This window comes from Miscanthus floridulus, chromosome 4, assembly GCF_019320115.1.
Source record: "Miscanthus floridulus cultivar M001 chromosome 4, ASM1932011v1, whole genome shotgun sequence".
Taxonomy (NCBI): Eukaryota; Viridiplantae; Streptophyta; class Magnoliopsida; order Poales; family Poaceae; genus Miscanthus; species Miscanthus floridulus.
Genome location: NC_089583.1, coordinates 112,294,516 through 112,314,989, shown reverse-complemented (window position 1 = coordinate 112,314,989; position 20,474 = coordinate 112,294,516). Strand labels below are relative to the sequence as shown.

At 46.2% G+C, this 20,474-nt stretch overlaps 1 protein-coding gene and 1 pseudogene across 1 annotated transcript; both read left to right on the top strand.

The window, feature by feature from the left end:
- The first annotated feature begins 4,248 nt into the window (after nt 1-4,248).
- Nucleotides 4,249-5,846, top strand: LOC136552650 (senescence-specific cysteine protease SAG39-like). Its single transcript, XM_066544208.1, has 2 exons — nt 4,249-4,832; nt 4,967-5,846. Exons 1-2 carry the CDS (start codon nt 4,277-4,279, stop codon nt 5,563-5,565), a joined length of 1,155 nt encoding a protein of 384 aa, XP_066400305.1. The 5' UTR covers nt 4,249-4,276; the 3' UTR covers nt 5,566-5,846.
- Nucleotides 5,847-11,286: 5,440 nt separating this feature from the next.
- LOC136552649 (ribosome-inactivating protein-like) lies at nt 11,287-12,160 on the top strand (annotated as a pseudogene).
- The last annotated feature ends 8,314 nt before the right edge of the window (nt 12,161-20,474 follow it).

Sequence of the window (20,474 nt, the reverse complement as noted above, 5' to 3'; positions counted from 1 at the left end):
GTCTTAACTTTGAAGAAACATATGCTCCGGTTGCTAGAGTAGAAGCAATTAGAATCTTACTAGCCTATGCTTGTGCTCACAACATCAAGCTTTATCAAATGGATATTAAGAGTGTATTTCTCAGTGGTTACATCAATGAAGAAGTATATGTTGAGTAACCTTTTGGTTTTGAAGATGGCGAGAAGTCCGACCATGTGTACAAGTTGAAAAAGACATTGTATGGCTTGAAGCAAGCACCTAGAGCATGGTATGAGAGATTGAGGGACTTCCTACTCTCTAAAGGGTTCATGATGAGCAATGTTTACACCACTCTTTTCATCAAGAAGATTGGTAAAGACTTATTTGTGTTGCAAATCTATGTTGATGACATCATATTTGGATCAACCAATCAAGACTTTTGTGAAGACTTTAGAAAGATGGTGACTAATGAGTTTGAGATATACATGATTGGAGAGTTAAGTTACTTCCTTGGTCTTGAAATTAAGCAATTGAAGAATGGTACATTTGTAAATCAAGGCAATTATATCAAGGACATGATCAAAAAGTTTGGCATGAGTGATAGTAAAACCATTAGTACACTAATAACAACAAATGACAACTTAGATAGTGATGCAAGTGGCAATGTGATAGATCAAAAATTGTATCGGTCTATGATTAGAAGCCTACTCTATGTGACCGCATCAAGACCGGATGTCATGTTTAGTGTATGCATGTGTGCAAGATTTCAAGCCTCACCAAGAGAAAGCCATTTAAAAGCAACAAAAATAATATTGAGGTATATCCTTGTGCTACCAATCCTGTTTTAGATAACTTTAGCTTGCTCTAGACAGATGGTCTAATGTATCATCTAAAGTTAATTTAGCCAACTTAAAAAAATCATTAGTTCTTTGGAGCATACAAATGAGTTAAAATGATCTAAAGGTTAGTGACTAAATTTTAGACCGTAGCATTCGAACAGGCAGAGGCCTAAGACCGATTGGACTGACGGCAAAAGCATTTCCACTCTAACCGCGCGTTGGACACACCAGTGCCGGCGGTAGCCACAGAAGCACTGAAGCAGCACACTGAGCCTCTAGCTCGGGCCGCTCCTACTGGTTCGGCGATCAATTCATCTGATGCGCGCGGGGGAGCAGGCGAATCCAGCGTTTCCGTGCGCGCAAGGGCACAGAGACTCACCAAGGGAGCAGCACGAAACGGCCAGTGCCTGTGATGGTGGTGCGCATCGTCATTAGCGTACAGTCCGACACCGGCACCCGCGGCGCACCGAGCTAGCTAGTGATCAGCTTGCCACCACGTTCGCCGCGGACTGCCCATCGTCGTGCGTTTACACTGCGCTTGCACAGTTGCACAGCAGCAAGCCAGCAATGGGTAGCGTATACTAGCTAGCGTGGCTTGTTGCATCACGATCTCAAACGTCAGGCCTGAAAACAACTAAACACTCCTGCAGACTGATGACAAAAGTACTTATATGATGGGAAGAAACGTGAAACTTACCACGCACTTGTATATGTATATACGATCGTATCTATATGTTCACAGGCGTTGAGATTTGTGCTAGGAGAAACCCTCGCTTACTGAGCACCAAATAAGGTGCCTAGATAACGTTTGGTTTGAGGTGGATCAGGGACGAAGTAGGATATCCACTTTGTTTTGTTTCAAATTCTAGGACAGAGGCGACAAAGTCATCCCAGAGAGGAATATTTCCTCTAAATCTGGTTTTATGTTATTCCAAAAAATTTAAAGGAGGAATGTTTCTGTTGGTTCATCATCGCTCAAAACTATTTGGAGGAGATCTGATGGACTAAATATCTCTCATGTCCGTATGAGTGTTGAGCATGTTTAAGCATAGCGTGGAGTCCGATTCAACAAATTGGAATGTGGAGCTTTTTCATGGTTCAGAAGAGTGTTGAGGCATGGTGCAGAGTTTGATTCTAAAACAAATTTGAACGCATTATGCGATCAATGGATAAATCTCTAAGCCTCCCATACCTCTCTCTCTCTCTCTCTCTCTCTCTCTCTATATATATATATATATATATATATATATATATATATATATATATATATATATATATATATATATATATATATATATATATATATATATATAGAGGCTATTCAGTAGCCAGCTACAGAATAAGTTATTCTGTAGCCACCTCCATTTACTATAATTTTATATACTAATTTACGATAATGTCAATATATATTTACTATAGTTGGGTTACTATAACACATAGGGATATTTACCATAACGTTATAGTAAACCACTTAGTAAGGAGTTACTATAATCTCATAAATTAACATAGTAATTATAGTAACTCAAGGTGGCTACAGAATAGGTTATTTTGTAGCCAGCTATATATATATATATATATAACTACTATCCTGTAGCTGGCTACAGAATAACTTATTCTGTAGCCACTTTGAGTTATGATAATTACTATGTTAATTTACGAGATTATAGTAACTCCTTACTAAGTGGTTTAATATAACGTTATGGTAAATATCCTCATGTGTTATAGTAACCCAACTATCGTAAATATGTATTGACATTATGGTAAATTAGTATATAAAATTATAGTAAATGGAGGTGGCTACAGAATAACTTATTTTGTAGCCGGCTACTGAATAGCCTCTCCATATATATATATATATATATATATATATATATATATATATATATATATACACGCGTCAAGCATAATATGAAGTTTGATCGCAAGACGAACTGAAATGTATAACATGGTTGTTAAATAAATCTTCAATTCATAAGTTCCGTTGCCAGGCATACACGTAAGTGCATGTTTTGCTAGTGGGACCTAAGCAGTTATTTGAGGTTCTCGCCGATGATATAACATCCCCCTCCCCCTAATCACAGCGCACTCAACACCGGACCACTCATCGACGGATCCTCACTGCAGCAGATTAACTCAATTCGAGGCACTATAAGCATGCAGTTAGATTTCATCATGCGTGCAAGGACATGAAATGTGACACAAGCTAAGTCGTCTATCGGTGCTACATCAAAAGCAATTGCACTTGCACCATCTAGTGCTGACATGCATCCTCGGCCACACGAACGCGCGTCGCACTGTCCTGATCATTATCATGTGACACTAGTATTTATGTTAATGTGCTTAGGTTAGGATCCATACCTACTATCTATGGACCTTTCTCTTAGTGCGAGTTCTTGCTAAGGACATGATTAGCTTGATGACCCTAAGGACTCAATAGATTGCTTTTGAAGAAGAACTTATTAGGAGTCAAGGTGGTGAGGGGACGGGGTTTAGAGTTTACATAGGCTAAGATTGTTGATTTAAAGTTTGACCCAATTCACTCTCTCTCTCTCTCTCTCTCTGGTCATTGGGTCCTTATATTAAGTGTGAGAGATGAGATGTAGGAGTGAGATGCCCATGCCAGAGGCCCATTAACATTTGGTAGATGTTTTTTTTCCTGCTTTCACAACGTGTCAACACGAAGACGATATTTTTTTGTGAACGGGGTGTAGTACCCGTATTTCATTAATACGAAAGGAATCATTTTACGGCATGTTGTTAGTCCTGCTACCTAAAACCGGTTCGCGAGAAGCAGACGACTAGTGACACTAACAACCGAACACAAAGCTGGTAATACACGAAGACGAAATCGTTGCATTTGATCATTTTCCTGTGAGTATTGTGTCCACTTAAAATATTAATATCTCATCGTGTTTTCGTCAGGAAATAAACTCATTCCCCCATAAGTCTTTTAGTTTTTCCTGTGGGTTTTAAACAGTACCCCAAAGGTTAATCTCTAACTTTTCTATTCGCTAAAAAAAACTAAAAACTTTATATGTACCTGTAAATGGAAACCTAAAACCAGTTATTTGAGGTAGTAACCGATGATACTTTTTCTGTTTGCAATCTAATCGAGTCGCATTATCATCACTGATGAGGCACTTATCTATCGTTCATCATTGGAGCTGATGTAACACTAACACTATGCGAGTCACTAAGAAGCGATGCGCAGTAACCCAGTAAGCCTTCGTCATGTCTATGCGTGCAAATGCAAGGACACATGAACTGTGGCACCAAGCTATGTCGTCTATCGGTGCTGCATCAAAAGCAATTGCACTTGCACCATCTCTAGTGCTGCCATGAATTCTCGGCCACGCGAGCACCGGTATACCGCACTGATTCCGATCACTTTACCTCCGATATTTCTTCGTCCACTCCAGTCCAGAGATGCGAATGATGCGCATGGCGAGCGATCGCCAGACCGCTATATAAACCCGTCCATGGCTGCTCTCTCACTCAGTACAAGCTCAAGCCAGGCACACAGCAGCCCAAAGACATCGATCATGGCTGCCTCGCGTTACCAGCAAGCTCTTGCTCTCCTGTGCGCCTGCCTGCTCCTGGCCGGCGCGGCGTCCGGCGGCCGCGTGGACGTGGAAGACATGCTGATGATGGACCGGTTCCGCGCGTGGCAGGCCACGTACAACCGCTCGTACGTGACCGCCGCGGAGCGTCTGCGCCGGTTCGAGGTGTACCGCCAGAACATGGAGCTAATCGAGGCCACGAACCGGCGCGGCCTCTCGTACCAGCTCGGCGAGACCCCGTTCACGGACCTCACCAGCGAGGAGTTCCTCGCCACGCACACCATGCCGCGCCTGCGCGCACCCGAGGCCGCCGCCGCGCGGCACCGGGAGCTCATCACAACGCGCGCTGGCCCCGTCAGCGACGGCGGTCGTCGCCACTGGAACTGGAACTCCACGACGGACGTCGACGTCCCCGAAAGCGTGGACTGGAGGACCAAGGGCGCGGTGACGCCGGTCAAGTACCAAGGATCTTGTGGTAAACAATACTCGTAGAAAAATATTTACCAATCACCGTATCACACGCATATTCCTACAACGTATACGGGACAAAAAAAAACACACACACACTGTCATGATAGATGATCGACGACGATGCCCCTCTCCTTGCAGGCAGTTGTTGGGCATTCGCGACGGTGGCGTCGATCGAAGGCCTGCACAAGATACGGACGGGCCAGCTCGTCTCCCTATCGGAGCAGGAGCTCGTGGACTGCTCGAGGTCCCCGCCCAACAATGGCTGCGACGGCGGCGACCCTGGGGTTGCCATGGACTGGGTGGCCGCTAACGGCGGCCTCACCACCGAGTCCGACTACCCGTACTACCCGCCTGAGGGGCAGCAGGGCAAATGCAAGCCCGACAAGGTGCGCAACCACGTCGCCAAGATCAGAGGCAAGAAGTTGGTGGATCAAAACAACGAAGCAGCGCTGGAAGTCGCCGTGGCGCAGCAGCCTGTTGCCGTGGCCATAAATGCAGAAACCCTCCAGCACTACAACGGCGGGGTGATCAGTGGCCCCTGCGACCCTGACAAGATCGACCACGGCGTCACGGCGGTCGGGTACGGTGCCGAATCCGGCGGCCGCAAGTACTGGATCGCAAAGAACTCGTGGGGCGAAAACTGGGGCGAGAAGGGATACTTTCGCCTCGAGAGGCGCATCAAGGACAACAGAGGCACATGCGGTATAGCCACATGGGCAAACTACCCGGTGATGTGAGCTCCCGTCCGTCGCCGCCGTGCTTACTTGCCTGGTCGATCGTATACTCGTATGGATGATTAACTATATACAGTACGTACAGTACAGTCGCCTTGCTTCCTGCACATGCGCAGCGCAAACCTATATCTGATGAGGTGCAGAAGTCAGCTTGAAGAACAGGCTGAAATAAACTCGACGCACGCGACTACTCAGTACAGTGTCGTCGTCGTCATTTGCCAATGATGTATAATCTTAAAAACTATAATATATATAAGCTCGATATGTGGCTGTGCTAAATAGAATATCCCCTACTTTAACTATAACTAGCAAAATTAAATACCCTCCACTTTAACTAGCAAATTTATCCGTGCATTACAATGGAACCTAATTATGTTCGGGCATGGATCTAATTAATAGGATAAATGGATGATATGATACCAAACAACACTGCACTACGTACATAATACTCTCTGCATTTCAAATCGTAAGTCGTTCTAGCGTCTTTGATATATAACTTTTGCTACATACCTAGATACAGATTATGGCTAAATATTGGAAAAGCCAGAACAAGACTTACAATTTAGGATGGAGAGAGTATTAAGGTACTACGATCATTTTTCAATGGTGCATTATACATATACTAAAACCGACTTTGCTGATCTTAACTTGCTCAATTAATACAATGGATGGAATATTCAACAACACTGTTCTTGTCGAGATTATACTGTTAAATGGCCAAGTTTCTCCAGAATTCCGTAAATCTTGTCTAGCAAAACCAAGAATCACTTCTCCTAAAAAAACAAGAATCACAATGGGGAAAATGGAAAAAATACCTCATTTCCCTCCGGTCACAAATTTGTCCATGCGTTCTAATAGAGCATACAACTTAACTTATTATGCGTACTACTACAAAATTTATTTTTGGAGATTACTACTTTCGTTTATGGAGGTATCACATTTATATCACTGTCTTTCATAACTGAGACCCATTTTTAAAGACCCACATGCCATTAATTTACAGAGGTGGAGGAATCGGTGTAAACCGTCTCCCAAAAACCGGCTAAGCCGTGTTTATCACTGATAGCACTCCAACGCTAGTTTTTGTGTATAGCCTATATATAGCTCTCCATTTCCCCTTGTGTTGGTTGTTGCTGCTCCCCATTGCCATACACGACCAGAAGCCCTTGGCTACTCCCAAACCTCCCTTTGCGGTCATAGTGATTAGAGAAGTGAAAATTCTTAGTTTGGGGAGTGTGTTTTGTTTTGTGAGAAGCCTTGCTGTTGCAGGTACGATGGCTAGGTGACGCCGGCAAGTACCTAAGGTTGTGGGTGGCTGTAGGAAGTTTGTGAGGGCTGCAATCTTGCCCCTAAAAGGGAAAATATCACCTAGTAGAAAGCGTGGAAAGTGATTGAATGAAACCTTGCTAGAGCTCGTCTACGAAGATCATTCACGGCTTCCACAATAGAGATGCAGGATCCAGTGGGGATCTGAATACTAGGAAATACATTGTTGTGTCTCCATTTGGTTTGCCTCACATTTTGTATTTACATTGCGTATTTATTATCCTTCCGCTTGTGTCAACTTGAGTGTGTGTGAATATGTTGATAGATTCACAAAGAAGCCACAAAACCAAGTTTGTGTTGACGTGAAAGAGGCAAGGAGGGCTCTAACTATTTTTTGTTGGAACTTAGTGAAAACCGGCTTGGCCAATATAGGAACCCGACTAAGTTGGGTTGGACACTTTGGTGTGTCAAACAGCCAAAACTGGTTAGGCTAGGTTGCAAAGCCGGTTAGACCAGGTTTGATTGTGTGTGTTGTTTATATTGTTTTAATTGCTAATATTTGTTGAAAAGTTTTGTAGAGCCTATTCAATCCTCTCCCCCTCTAGGCATCAAGTTGGTCATTCCTAAGTGAAATATTTTTATGAAACCTATAAGTTAGCACAACTAGAATATAGAGAACATGTAGACTTTGCTAGGCTAGATGCCTAGATCTGAACAAAGATGCTTAGTGAACTTTAAGACTTGATGCAATATATGAGTTAAAAACTTTGATGTATATATATAGTATGTTTGATGTATATGATGGATTACAATGGTAGAATGAAGTAAGTATTTGTGTTTGTAGATACATGCATGAAAATATAATTCCACGTGATGTATATTTACTATGTTGTTAGAATTAGCTATGATGTCTATTTGAATTTAAATGTGATCAATTTAATAGTAATATAGCCAGAAGCATTTGACTTTTTATTTTAAAATAATATTTTTACATGAGGTTTATTTTACTTGACTGCCTCTAGAATTCAGTTAATACTTAATAGAGGCAGCTTTATTACGTAAACCTACGATTATCTTAAGTTTATATGTGGTTGTCTATGGCCTACCGCCACCGTAAATGGATTTACATAGGCGGCTCTCAAGATGTCGCTAATGCAATGTTATTATTTTCATTGGCCTTTCATACCGGCGGCTCACGAAACCGCCAACATAGATGCAAAGCCTACCACTAGGAAAAAAACTTTTCTGTACTAGTGATGAAAAATGTTATTAGAACCTATAAAATAGTGAATCATTCCAAATAATTCTAATAACACTCTTCAACAATAACAGATGTGAATTCAGAAAGATTAATTTATGGTACATAAAACATATGATAACCAAGAAATTAGAATAAATTTGCATATACGATAACAAAAACCTTTTTAGAAAAGAGGTACAACCTTTTTCCAACTAGATCAAATGTTAGCACCAAAGTTCACAAACACATTATAATATAACCACCTCATAAAATATTTTTCTAGCACCCTAGTGGGTCTCAAACGTGCAAGAACATGCCAGAGGGGGTGGAGAGCCACTATGGCTGTGAGTTGTGATGAGCCTATGCCTCTGGCAGTGATGAGCCAATGACGCTCGCTCAACACCGAATAACAACCTATACCATTATATTGCTACCAGCGTGCTCTGGCTTCGACGTGGTTCCATCTTCACAAACATTCTTCTAGTACCTCTGGTGCACCATCTTGACTACAAACAGGCGATGTATATATGGGGAGCTTTCTTTCACATAGAGCATAAATTGAGACTATACAAAAATGGTGAACCAATTTGTGGTACTACAAGCGGCTGACACATGCAGGGGACCTCTTCTATCCGTGTGGAGGGGTCTGGACGCTGGTTTTATAACCAGAAGTAATGGCGGTAGTTGGATCCAACGGTGGAAAATCAATCAATTGATGGTTAGATGGATCCAACGGTACAGTACACTGTTGAGTTAATACAAAACCTGGCAATGATATATCATTGTTGGGTCTAGCTTAAGCCGATAGTGATATGACGTTTATCACTGCTAGTTTGTGGCTTGACCCGGCAACGATATGTCACTGCCATGTGGTGGTTTGAACTGACAGTGATAGATGCTTTCATTGTTGGGTGAAAAATGTCTCCGGAATTTTCTAGATTCTAGGCTTACGAACCGGCAATGAAAAGCAATAACTGTGACTCTAGCACAACCGACAGTGATGCACAGGCACTAATTGCCTGTTCTGGCATAGTGTCTTATCAGATTTGGGCAAGTCAACGAAGGAATTCAATTAAAAAGACTAATAATACCTCGTCCCAAAAATAATGCAATTCCAGGTGCATTCTCAATTAAAGTGCCTAGAGCTTGACCATATACATAGTCAAAATATTCATGTTTATGATGATAAATAAGTATATTATCAAAATATATTTGATGACAAATCTAATGGTGACTACTTAGTACGATAAATGTTACTAGTATTTTTCATATAAACTTGGTCAATCTTGACATACTTTAACATAGTACCATTTTAGAATTACATCCTTTTTAGGATGGAGGGAGTAGAATTTGATTGAATTATAAGTTGATGGAATGGCAAAATATATAGCATTATATGGATGCCATCTATATCTGTATCTATATCTATATCTCTTATAATTCTAAATCTCACTAGCTATGTATCTTAACATGCAAGTTGTCCACCTCAGCAATGCACTATCACATGCAATTAAAATCCATTAGCACGTGCAATTGTAATGTCCACATTAGCAAGACGCACAAGCATTTTGTTGTCCACGTCAACATGCCATGCAATCCACTAATCCGCAATTCTCACAACAACACGCAGGGTATGCTTCTAGTTCCTTATATATTGAAAGTATTATTTACGTTTAGTGGAGATGATATGGATAGCTTTTATTAAAGGTTGGAAATTAGTGAGATGACATGACTATTAGAGGAAGATGGCGGAATAGTGTGAGAGATGATGTGGATGGATTGTTTTCATTAAGAGGTTGGAAGTTAGTACGATAACATGGTTATCAGTGGGAGATGACGTGGATAGTTAGTGGGAGATGATGTGGATGGCTTGCTTTTACAGAAAGGCTAAAAGTTAGTAATTTTGTTTAGCGAAGATGACGTGAAAAGCTTTTATTAAGGGGTTGGAAGTTAGTGCAATGACATGACTATTAGTGGGAGATGATATGGAAAGTTAGTGGAAGATGATATGGATGGTTTGCTTTTATTAAAAGGTTAGAAGTTAATGAAATGACGTGACTATTAGTCAGTGGCGAATGTAGGATTTTAGGTTAGGGTATGCCACCTTAAAAAAAAATTATATATAATTTGATAAATCTATTTTAGCATTTTGATAATAAATATAAAATTGACAGGTAATTCAGTATATATGCATTAAGTAACATGATAAGGCTTAAATTCATAGATTAAGTACAATATAAATAGTTCAAAAGCCATTCAGATAATTGAAATATAGGCATAAAAAAGTATTAGAGACTTATAACTATTTTATTCGACGCTTTTGAAGGGACATAAATATATTGCATCGATTATATATCTCAATCGACTTGAAAGAAAATATCTCGCTCAATGAAAATGAGCAATCATCCAAAAGATCATCTCCCATCATATTTCGTAACTTTGTTTTCACTGATGATACTCTGGGACAAACCCTCGACCTCGCTGTGTGATAGATGATTTTATGATGTTAGCGCTTAGCAAATAGCAATTAAAGTAGACATCAATTTGATATTGAATCTCACCTCATTTCTGATCACAAATTGCACATAAGCCTCCGCACGCCGCCGCCGCCGGTGTGGTCAGTCTGAGGATCTGGGAACGTTGTGGTCGTAGGAACCAGGGACGACGGTGACTGGATGCTCGTGCTCCATATTGGCGATTTCTGATCTGGTATGCGTATGCTGTCGAGCGGTTAAGATCTGAAGATGAACCGTCAAACATACCTATACGGCGATGCATCGATCGAACGGTACTCGTACTTGCAGCGCGGCGCAATAGTCGATAGAAGCCGAGGCGCTGTAGTCTCTTGTGATCCTGTCGCTGGCTACATGGGCCGCGTGGGCCTTCTCTGACGCTGGTTCGCAGGCTGCCTCTCCAGTCTCCACGTTCTGCTCTTAGGTATCGCAGGTAAGTATTGTTTTCTTTTTTTAAGAAATATGCGTATATATACATGCTCGCTAGCCAGAATTGCAGGGTATGCCGGGGCATACCCGGCATACCCTGTAGCTCCGCCACTGCTATTAGTGGGAGATGATATGGATATAGATACATAGATATAGAATACCTACATGGCTACATGCCCCAACTCTCCCACTATATATATCTGCAAGTACATCATCCCAATTCACAATGCCAACAACCCATCCATCCTTTTAGCTGTTGATACAAAAGAGAAGACGATGGCCGAGCCAAACACAGAGTTCAGTGATCTTATTACGCAAGCAAAGAAAAGAATAGTACCAAGGTTCACTGAAACCTTCAACGTGGATGACGTGAACTACACTTACGGCTCCTTCATTGCCTGGGCCCGGAAAGAAGTAATCAAATACTGCACCGACCATAAAGGCATCCTCCAGCCTGTGCTGCCGCCGGAGAAGAAGGTCCCCGAGCTCTGGTTCCACATCGAGCTCAAAACCAAGACCAGCTCCATCACGCTCGCCATACGCATGGACAACCTCTACCTCGTCGGCTTCAGGACCCCAGCCGGTGTGTGGTGGGAGTTCGGCAAGAACGGCGACACCCACCAACTCGACGACAGCCCGAGGTGGCTCGACTTTGGCGGCCGGTACCAGGACCTCATCGGCAATAAGGGTCTGGAGACCGTCACCTTGGGCCGTGCCGAAATGACCAGAGCCGTCAACGACCTGGCGAAGAAGACGACTATGACATTAGAGGAGGAAGAGGAGCTGCTGATGCTGATCTGGCAGCGGCGGCTGACCCGCAAGCTGACACGAAGAGCAAACTGGCGAAGCTGGTGGTCATGGTGTGCGAGGGGGTGCGGTTCATCACTGTGTCCCGCACAGTAGAAGCGGGGTTCAACAACCAGCCAGGGGTGACCATAAGCGAGATGCAGGGGAAGCATGTGCAGAAATGGGACAGGATCTCGAAAGCTGCCTTCGACTGGGCTATAAAAACCAGAACGCTGTGATCCCCGACATGCAGAAGCTTGGCATCAACAATAACAACGATGCTGCGAGGATCGTTGCGCTCGTTAAGTATCAACCTACTGCAACTGCTATTACTAGTGCCACATACGAGAACAGCGAGGTCTGATGATCGACACATCATGACTTGCCGTTGTACTCCTAGCTATATGCATACCGTGCGTGGTGTTCCTTGTATCCTTCTAATGAGAAATACCTAAATAAAATCCTGCATGCTCCATGCTTGTTGATCGACTCCACGTCGACTGAATTTCTTTGCGAAAGAGCGAACTTGACTTCGCATATCCATGAGTCTTGTGACCTTTGTAGTTGATTCCAGACACGAAAAAGAAACTTTGCAAAGCTTTGCTACGGTACTCTGACTATATTACTCCATAGGAAGTAATAGCTAGAAGAAATCACGGCCGTTGAATTATTATTAGGTGAAATAATGCAAATGCATTGTCAATATGTTGAAATAAGAGAGGAGAAAAAATAATATGGGCCGAGATTTAGGGTGTAAAGCGACACACTACAGGATTCTGGTTCTTTGCCGAGTGCAGGCCGCACTCGGCAAAGCCCGCTCTACACTCGACAAAGGTTTTGCCGAGTGCCGCAATCGGCAAAGAGCACTCGGCAAAGAATTCTTTGCCGAATGCCACCTGTCTGGCACTCGGCAAAGCCTTTGCCGAGTGCCATGTCAGCACTCGGCAAAGCCTTTGCCGAGTGCCATGTCAGCACTCGGCAAAGTTAACGTCCACCATCATCTGTCGGTTTCTTTGTCGAGTGCTGACGTGGCAGGCACTCGGAAAAGAGTTTTAAATTTTTTTAAAAAAATAATATTTGCCGAGTGCTGGTCTGACAGACACTCGGCAAAGCAATTTTTTTTGAAACAATCTTTGCCGAGTGCTGGCACTCGGCAAACTTATGGTCACTTTGCCGAGTGCCTGTCAGCACTCGGCAAAGCTGTTGTGCTGGGAAAAACTTCCTCAGCTTTGCCGAGTGTTTGCACTCGGCAAATCTGGGTAAATTTTTTTTCAGTTTTTTTCACATTCCATCCATGCAATATCACATATATTCAACACACATATATATCACATTCCATTCATACAATTCAACACAAATCCATCCACAAGTTCATCCGTAACAAATCCATCCATCCATCACAAGTACATCCATACAAATCCATCACTAGTCCAACATAACCCTCACAGAAGCCAATCCATCACTAGTCCAACATAACCATCACAAGTCCAAAAGCGAAATGAGAGGTACCTACTGCGTCCCTTGGTCCCCATGGCCCCCAGAGTGTGAAGAGCTTCCTAGATGGCCACGAAGGCCACCCTTGCTGCGGAGGGCCACCCTGGAACGTCCACCCGGGCGGCGGAAGATGGCCGCCTGTCCACCCGGAGTACCCGTGCTGCGTAGACGGAGGAATGGCACCTGGCCACGTGTACTGTGGAGTCGGGCCAACCGTGCCAACCGGCCACCCGTGCTGTGGAGAAGGGCCACCTGGAGGAGTCGGGTTCGAACCCGCCGACTGTGCCTGCACAAAGGAGAAGCGATCTCATTAGTACCTACAGGATGGCCGCACAAGCTAAAGCAATAAACAACCATATATACTCACCGGAGTCCCTGTAGGACTAGGAGCAGGGGGTGGAGCGAACAGCGAGGGAGGCAACGGAGGCAGGACCAAACCCGGGATCTGAAGGCCCTAAAGTAGGTCGCCACGTCCTACAGCTGACGCGCCGAGTGCTGCTGGACAGCCTCCAGCTGACGCGTCGACTGCTGCTGGACAGCCTCCAGCTGCCGCAGATGGGCCTCCACCTAGGCCATCTGCTGGGCCTGCAACTCTGCCAGCTGGGCCTGCAATATTACACCCGCGCGGTTTAAACAATGCAAAGGCCAGGTACATGTGTAAAACCAGTGAACGACGAATAAAACTATACTTACCTGAAATGCCAGCCATCATCTGCGTGGAGCTCGGCTGCCGAGGTGCTATGGGGATGTCGGAGGAGCTCGTGCTGGTTTGTCGAATCTGGCTCAGTCTGGGAACAAAGGACGACTCGATTGCGCTGTTGGCCATCCAGTACCGGCCGTGCTGCTTCCCTCCTCCCAACCTCATCACGAGGTCCGTATCCAGGGGCTGGGTGGCCGGATCGAAGTCCTCCCCATGGCGCGTGCGAGCCGCCGAGGTGTACTCGGCAAGCTTGGGGTAGACGCTCGCGTTGGTGTACGCGTCGGCCCCGTCCTCGGGTTGTAGACGTTGTCCGCCGCTGTCGCTGGGCCCTTGTGAGCCAGGGCATACCCCATGAACTCGTTGATTTCCTGGCCACCATGCGACTGGGACTGCGAGGAAAACACAAAGATGATTACAAGTAATGACAATTGAGCGCTAGAATAAATAAATAAATAGATCAACAGAAGCGTACCCATCTTTCCATGTAGACTAGGAGGGGCCGGTTCCCTTGGTGGTGTGACGGCCCTTGCATCTCCAGGCGGCACCTCCGACGGCTTCTGCGCTGAGTGTACGTGTCCTCCGAGACCCACTTGTTCACGATGTCCACCCAGCAGTCTTTGTACTTGGAGCACCAAGCAGGACACATCTGCATGACATCAAGTATTTGACATGTCAGAAGATGAATTGAAGCCTACTTATTTTTCATGGAAGGAATCAGAATGAATGTTTCCTACTTACCTAGAGGTACTGCTCCCTGGTGAGGTCGGTCTCCCTCTGGAGCATCATCTGCCTGGCTTCCCTCTTCCTCACCACCCGGCCAAGCACGTCGGCGTTGTAGGTGATGATGCACTGGATACGCCCCTCGTGGTACAGGTCCTTAAGTCGCTCTCTGTAGACCTTGTCCTGCACTCGCGCCGCCTCGGCCTGTTTCCCATCCTCGCACGTGAAGTAGTCCTGCATACAGACATCATGTATCATTTCATTATTTCAAGAACGTCCAACGAATGCGTAGTACTGAGCAATGCGGTGCGATGAAGACTCACCCAGAACTCCCTCTTGATCCTCGTCGCAAGGGTGCCGTGGTCGGGGTCCACGACGCTGGCGAAGTGCTCCCACGACCAGGGCGGCCCTGTCACCCCGGCGTGGGTGACCCTGCCAGGGTAGTGCTTCCGAAGCAGGAGGCTCTGGATGCCATTGACATGGCGTGCATTGCCCCCTCCGCTCACCATCGTCCAGTTACTGCACCAGTCATTAAGAAGAATTGTTAGTCTGAAGTACGATTTTCAACATGTCATATGAACAAGTAGTGAAAACAGCAATGGTTACTTACTTGTCACCGCAGGGTCGAATCACCGGGCGGTGGGAAGGCGCGAGCGGCGCTGAAGGGAGGGACGAGGGCCCGCGCGAGTAGACCTTGCTCGAACCTGAGGAAGGCGTCTCCCCTGGTGTCGCCTCGCCCCCGTGGTCCGAGTCCGACGAGGAAGAGGAACTGCCGGTCGTCGTCGTCGTCACCCCCTGTTGGGGCGTCGGGTCGGGAGGCAACTCCAGCCTCCTCATCGCCGAGCGACGTCCGCGGGGCCTCCTCTCCCTGCTCGTCGATGGCTCCACCGATGGTGGCTCCTCGTCGGCGGTGGGTGAGCGGTCCCTCTGGTAGACCGAGGTGATCCCCTGTCATTGCTGCCGCCTTCCGCCTGGCATTTTTTCGAGTGCCTGCAATGACAAAGATTAAACCCTTGTTCACAAATAAACGAGAAGTACTTGTAAAGAGATGCAAAATGAACGAAACATAATTGCAAGGTAATAATAATAACAATATATTATTACATGAATTAGAAATTATCTCCACGAACGGCAGTGACTGGCGTGTCGTCATCATCATCACTATCACTATCACTATTGTCGTCATTACTATCAATATTGTCGAGCTCGTATAAGTCCTCATCATATCCACGAACGGCATCATCTCCATCGTCCTCATCATCTACATCGTCCTCATCATCTACATCATCCTCAACAACTCCATCGCGCTCCATCCTCCATCGCTCAAGCATTCTTAAGTCCTTGGCATTCTGCACCTCATCACCCTCGTCCTCATCGATGTCGTTGTCTACTTCCATGCCCATCAGCGAAGTTATGTCTATCTCCAAACTCCCTTCTAGCCCCTCAGGTTGATAGAACTCTCCGCTATCTGTCTTTGGGTCAAAGTTGTAATCATCATCGTTTGGGACAGGCGCTTTACCGCGCGGCTGATACCAAGTGCACAAGGTACCAACCCGTAAGCTTCTCGTCTTTTTGGCACGCCCATGGGAGATAATAAACTTGCCTGGCCTGTTGAGCCACAATATAGACATCGTCTCCTTTATAGACAGGAATCCTGTCGAATTTTGACTTGCCCAATCTCAGGGGCTCTTCTCGTGACTTCAGGATCGAACCAATGGCATTTGAAAACCACTGGATTAAGAGCTTTGGGACCCTCAAAGTTGAGCTCGTATATTTCTTCGACTATGCCGTAATAGTCGCGCTCATCGGTGCCGGGCGTACGAACTCCAGTGCACGTGGTGCTTCGGTTGGGCCGACTCTCCTCGTAGCTTCTCGTGCGAAAGCGATAGCCATTCGCATCATAAACGGTGAATGACTTGACCCTATGGGAGAAGCCCCTGCCAACCTGTTTCAATTCATCACTCATTTCCGCATCCGTGCGGGCCTACAAGGTGAGGCCAGGTAGATCGTTACATTACTCGCTCCTAGGAGCAAAGTGGAATCTCAAAGTTGGAACGAGGTGAGTTGGATGGTACCTTCGTACAGAACCAGGAAATAAAATTGGGCACACCATATTTGAGAAGATGGTCTTCTTCTTGAGGGGAAGGAGCCCTATTCCCTCTCAAGTATTCATTAATAAATTCCCTAAAAAACAAGAGACAAGGGGGTCGGATCGATAGGTGGAGGATAGTGACAGCGTATGTAACAAGCTCATTGAGAACTTACCTCTGATAAGGATTCACTTCTTCAAGGTTCAACAACACGTAGAGGAAGATAGTGCGCCACTCATAATCTCGCAAGTTCTTGGGGGTACCTGCGCTTCCTCTTCTGAGATGCCCTGTGAAAAGGCTGAGGTTCGATGAACTCTCGACGGCGTTGTGACGAGGGGGTGGATTGTGCACGCTGGGAAGGGTCTCATTATAGTACGCCGTTGTGAAGTTCGACACCTCCTCCAGAATGAATGCCTCTGCCATGGAAGCCTCAATTTTGGCTTTATTTCTACACTTTTTTCGAAGAACCTTTAGACACCTCTCGATTGGATAGCACCAACGGGCCTGCACGCCCCCCCCAAACGTGCCTCGCGCGGTAGGTGCAAAATCAGATGCTGCATCGACAGGAAGAAGCCGGGTGGAAAGACCATCTCCATCTTGCAAAGCAACAAAGGTGCAAGACGCTCCAGTTCAGCAATCGCGGCCCGAGATAACTCCTTGGCACAAAGCTGGCGGAAGAAATAGCTCAACTCTGCCAGTACGCGCCACACTGGCTCGGGGAGGTATCCCCTGGGTCATCGCAGGAAGGAGCCGCTGAATCCATATGTGGAAGTCATGACTCTTCATCCCGTTGACTTTCATAGTCTTGAAGTTCACTCCCCTACTCAGATTCGCCGCATACCCATCAGGGAACATTAACGTCTTGATCCACTGTAGTATTTCCTTCCTATTGCCCCTTTTCAGGATGTAATCGGCCGGGCCCCTTTTCCATCTCTTGCCGGGCGTAGGGGTCTTCATCACTAGCTTTGGTCTATCGCACATCTTTTCCATGTCCAGTCTAGCCTTAACTGTTGTCCTTTGACTTTTCCTTTATGTCCATGAGTGTTGCCCAGAGTGCCTCGGCGATATTCTTTTCTGTGTGCATTACATCGATGTTGTGTGGAAGAAGAAGGTCCTTGAAGTAGGGGAGCCTAGTCAAGCCCGATATATGAGTCCACATGTGTTCGGTACCATATCCAATAAAACCACCCTTGACTTCATCAATTTGGAGAGCCTCTATCTCGGCAAGGACCTCGGCACCGCCCATAATCTGAGGAATGGGGTCGGTGACTTCAACACCTTTCGTGAAGTGCTTGATGTCTCTTCTGAATTCATGGTTGTCAGGCAGGAATTGACGATGTTTGTCGAACGAAGAATACTTGCCACCCTTGTTCAGCCAGGTGAACATCACAGCTGCCTTGCATGTTGGGCAAGGGAACTTCCCATGAACACACCACGCGCTGAATATGCCATACGCCAGGAAGTCATGCATTGAATACTGGTACCACACATGCATTGTGAAGTTCTTCTTTGTAGCTCGGTCGTACGTCAGTACCCCCTTTTCCCAAGCATCTTGCAATTCATCCCACACTGGCTGCATGAACACACCCATATTGTTGCCCGGGTGTCCAGGTATTATCAGCGACAAGAACACGTTCCTGGGTTCAAAAATGACGCCGGGGGGAAGATTGAGGGGGATCACGAAAATGGGCCAACAAGTGTACGGGGCCGCCATCATTCCAAACGGGTTGAACCCATCTGTTGCCAGCGCTACACGTACATTTCGAGCCTCCATAGCTTTGCCAGGATGCATGTCATCGAAGTGCTTCCATGCGTCACCATCCGATGGGTGTATCATCTTGTCAGGACTGTATCTTTTGCCATTCTTGTGCCATGTCATTTGTTTCGCGGACTCCTCTGTCATGTACAGTCGTTGGATCCTCGGTAGGAAAGGAAGGTACCGTAGGACCTTCTCGGGGATCTTAGACTGTTTCTTCTTGCCATCACTACCGTCTACCTCCACAAACCTAGAGGCTTTGCACTTTGGACAGTGCGTTGCTTTCTCGTGGTCTCCCCTAAATAGGACGCACCCGTTCGGACAAGCATGGATCGGCTCATACGGCATCTTAAGTGCACGAAGGAGTCTCTGTGACTCGTACGTGTTCTTCGGTAAGGATGTGACCCTCCGGAAGCAGTTTGCCCAAAACTATCAACATGGCATCGAAGCCGTCTCGACTCAGGCTCAATTGCGACTTCAACGCTATTAGGCGTGAAATGGCATCCAGTTGCGAAACCATTGTCTTCTCGTGAAGGGGCTTCTGTGCCGAATCCAGCATGGCTAAGAACGCCTTTGCGGTTTCCTCTGGATCCTCCTCCTCCTCCAATCCTTCAACTGAACCGTGCATCGTGAAAGTCTGCCATCATGTCTGCCATCCTCGGCATCTCCATCATACTCCTCGAGGCGTGGTCTCACCACCTCCTCTCTAATACGATCGCCTTCACCATGGTAGATCCAGCGGGTATAGTTTGCAACGAATCCGTGCTTGTAAAGATCTCTCACCACCTGACTCTTTCGTTTTCTTTTCGTGTTCTTACATTTGCTGCAGGGACACGGCATCCGACTCGACCCTTTAGCAGCCCTGCCAAATGCATGCTCCAGGAAATGACCGGTCCCCCTAACCCATTCATGGCTCTTACTTGCGTAGCCCGTGTACATCCACTCACGGTTATCCATCCTCTGTCATACACATATGTAAGCGAGTAATAAAACCTAGCAATTGCATCTACATGGCGTTCCTACCATCTAATAGGTGAAGGATAGGTCCTAATCCCACCCGAGGATGCGTAGATAAGGTTAGCTTCCATGCTCCGCTCCTATCCGAGACGGAATTTCGGCAGCACCTCCCCGCTGTTCTCCCGATACACGTCCTGCAAAGGAGAGTGTGTATCCGGAGAACAACGGGGAGGTGCTGCCGAAACTCCGACTCGGACGGGAGCAGAACATGGAAGCTAACCCATCTACGCATCCACAGGCTGTCCAAAAAATGTGGACAATCCGAAAGAGATACGGTGGGAACCGTATCTCTTTCGGACGGGAGACGCCTAACTGGGTGACGAGATCTACGACCAAGGTACGGGTACAGGGGTTATACCTAGGGTGGCGGTGCTGTGGTGAGGCGACGCTGTGCAGGCAGACCGGCACGGCGCGGGGCTACTCCGGATCCGCTCTTCTCTGCAAAACAAGAAAATACTGTCATTTCCAAAAAAAAATCGGCAGAACCTCCCCTGCACGGTGAGGTTCCCAAAACCTACAAAAAATCATCGGCACGATGGCCGGCAACCACACAAACATCCACAAGTACACATTTAACACCACAAGCATACATCACAACCATATACTTTAATTATGAAGCCATAAAACCTCCACCTCCAACTCTACATCCACCTCCATCACCACTACCACCACAACCCCACCACCACTTCCACCTCCACAAACACCTCCATTTACTCCACCACAACCACACCACCCACCTCCACCCCATCACCACCACAACACAACACAACACACGGCTACACTACTACGAGAAAGGAAAAGGAGAAAGAGAAAGAGAGTGTACCTAGGACGGCGTGGACGGACTAGTGGGCAGCGAGCGAGGTGTGGTCGACGACGTGCGAGGATGGCTGGGCGTTCGGGG

Bases quoted from the DNA above. Each gene is read 5' to 3' on its own strand.
- LOC136552650 (XM_066544208.1), top strand. From the start codon at position 4,277: ATGGCTGCTCTCTCACTCAGTACAAGCTCAAGCCAGGCACACAGCAGC. The intron at 4,833-4,966 runs GTAAACAATACT...CTCTCCTTGCAG, and splicing joins CAAGTACCAAGGATCTTGTG to GCAGTTGTTGGGCATTCGCG.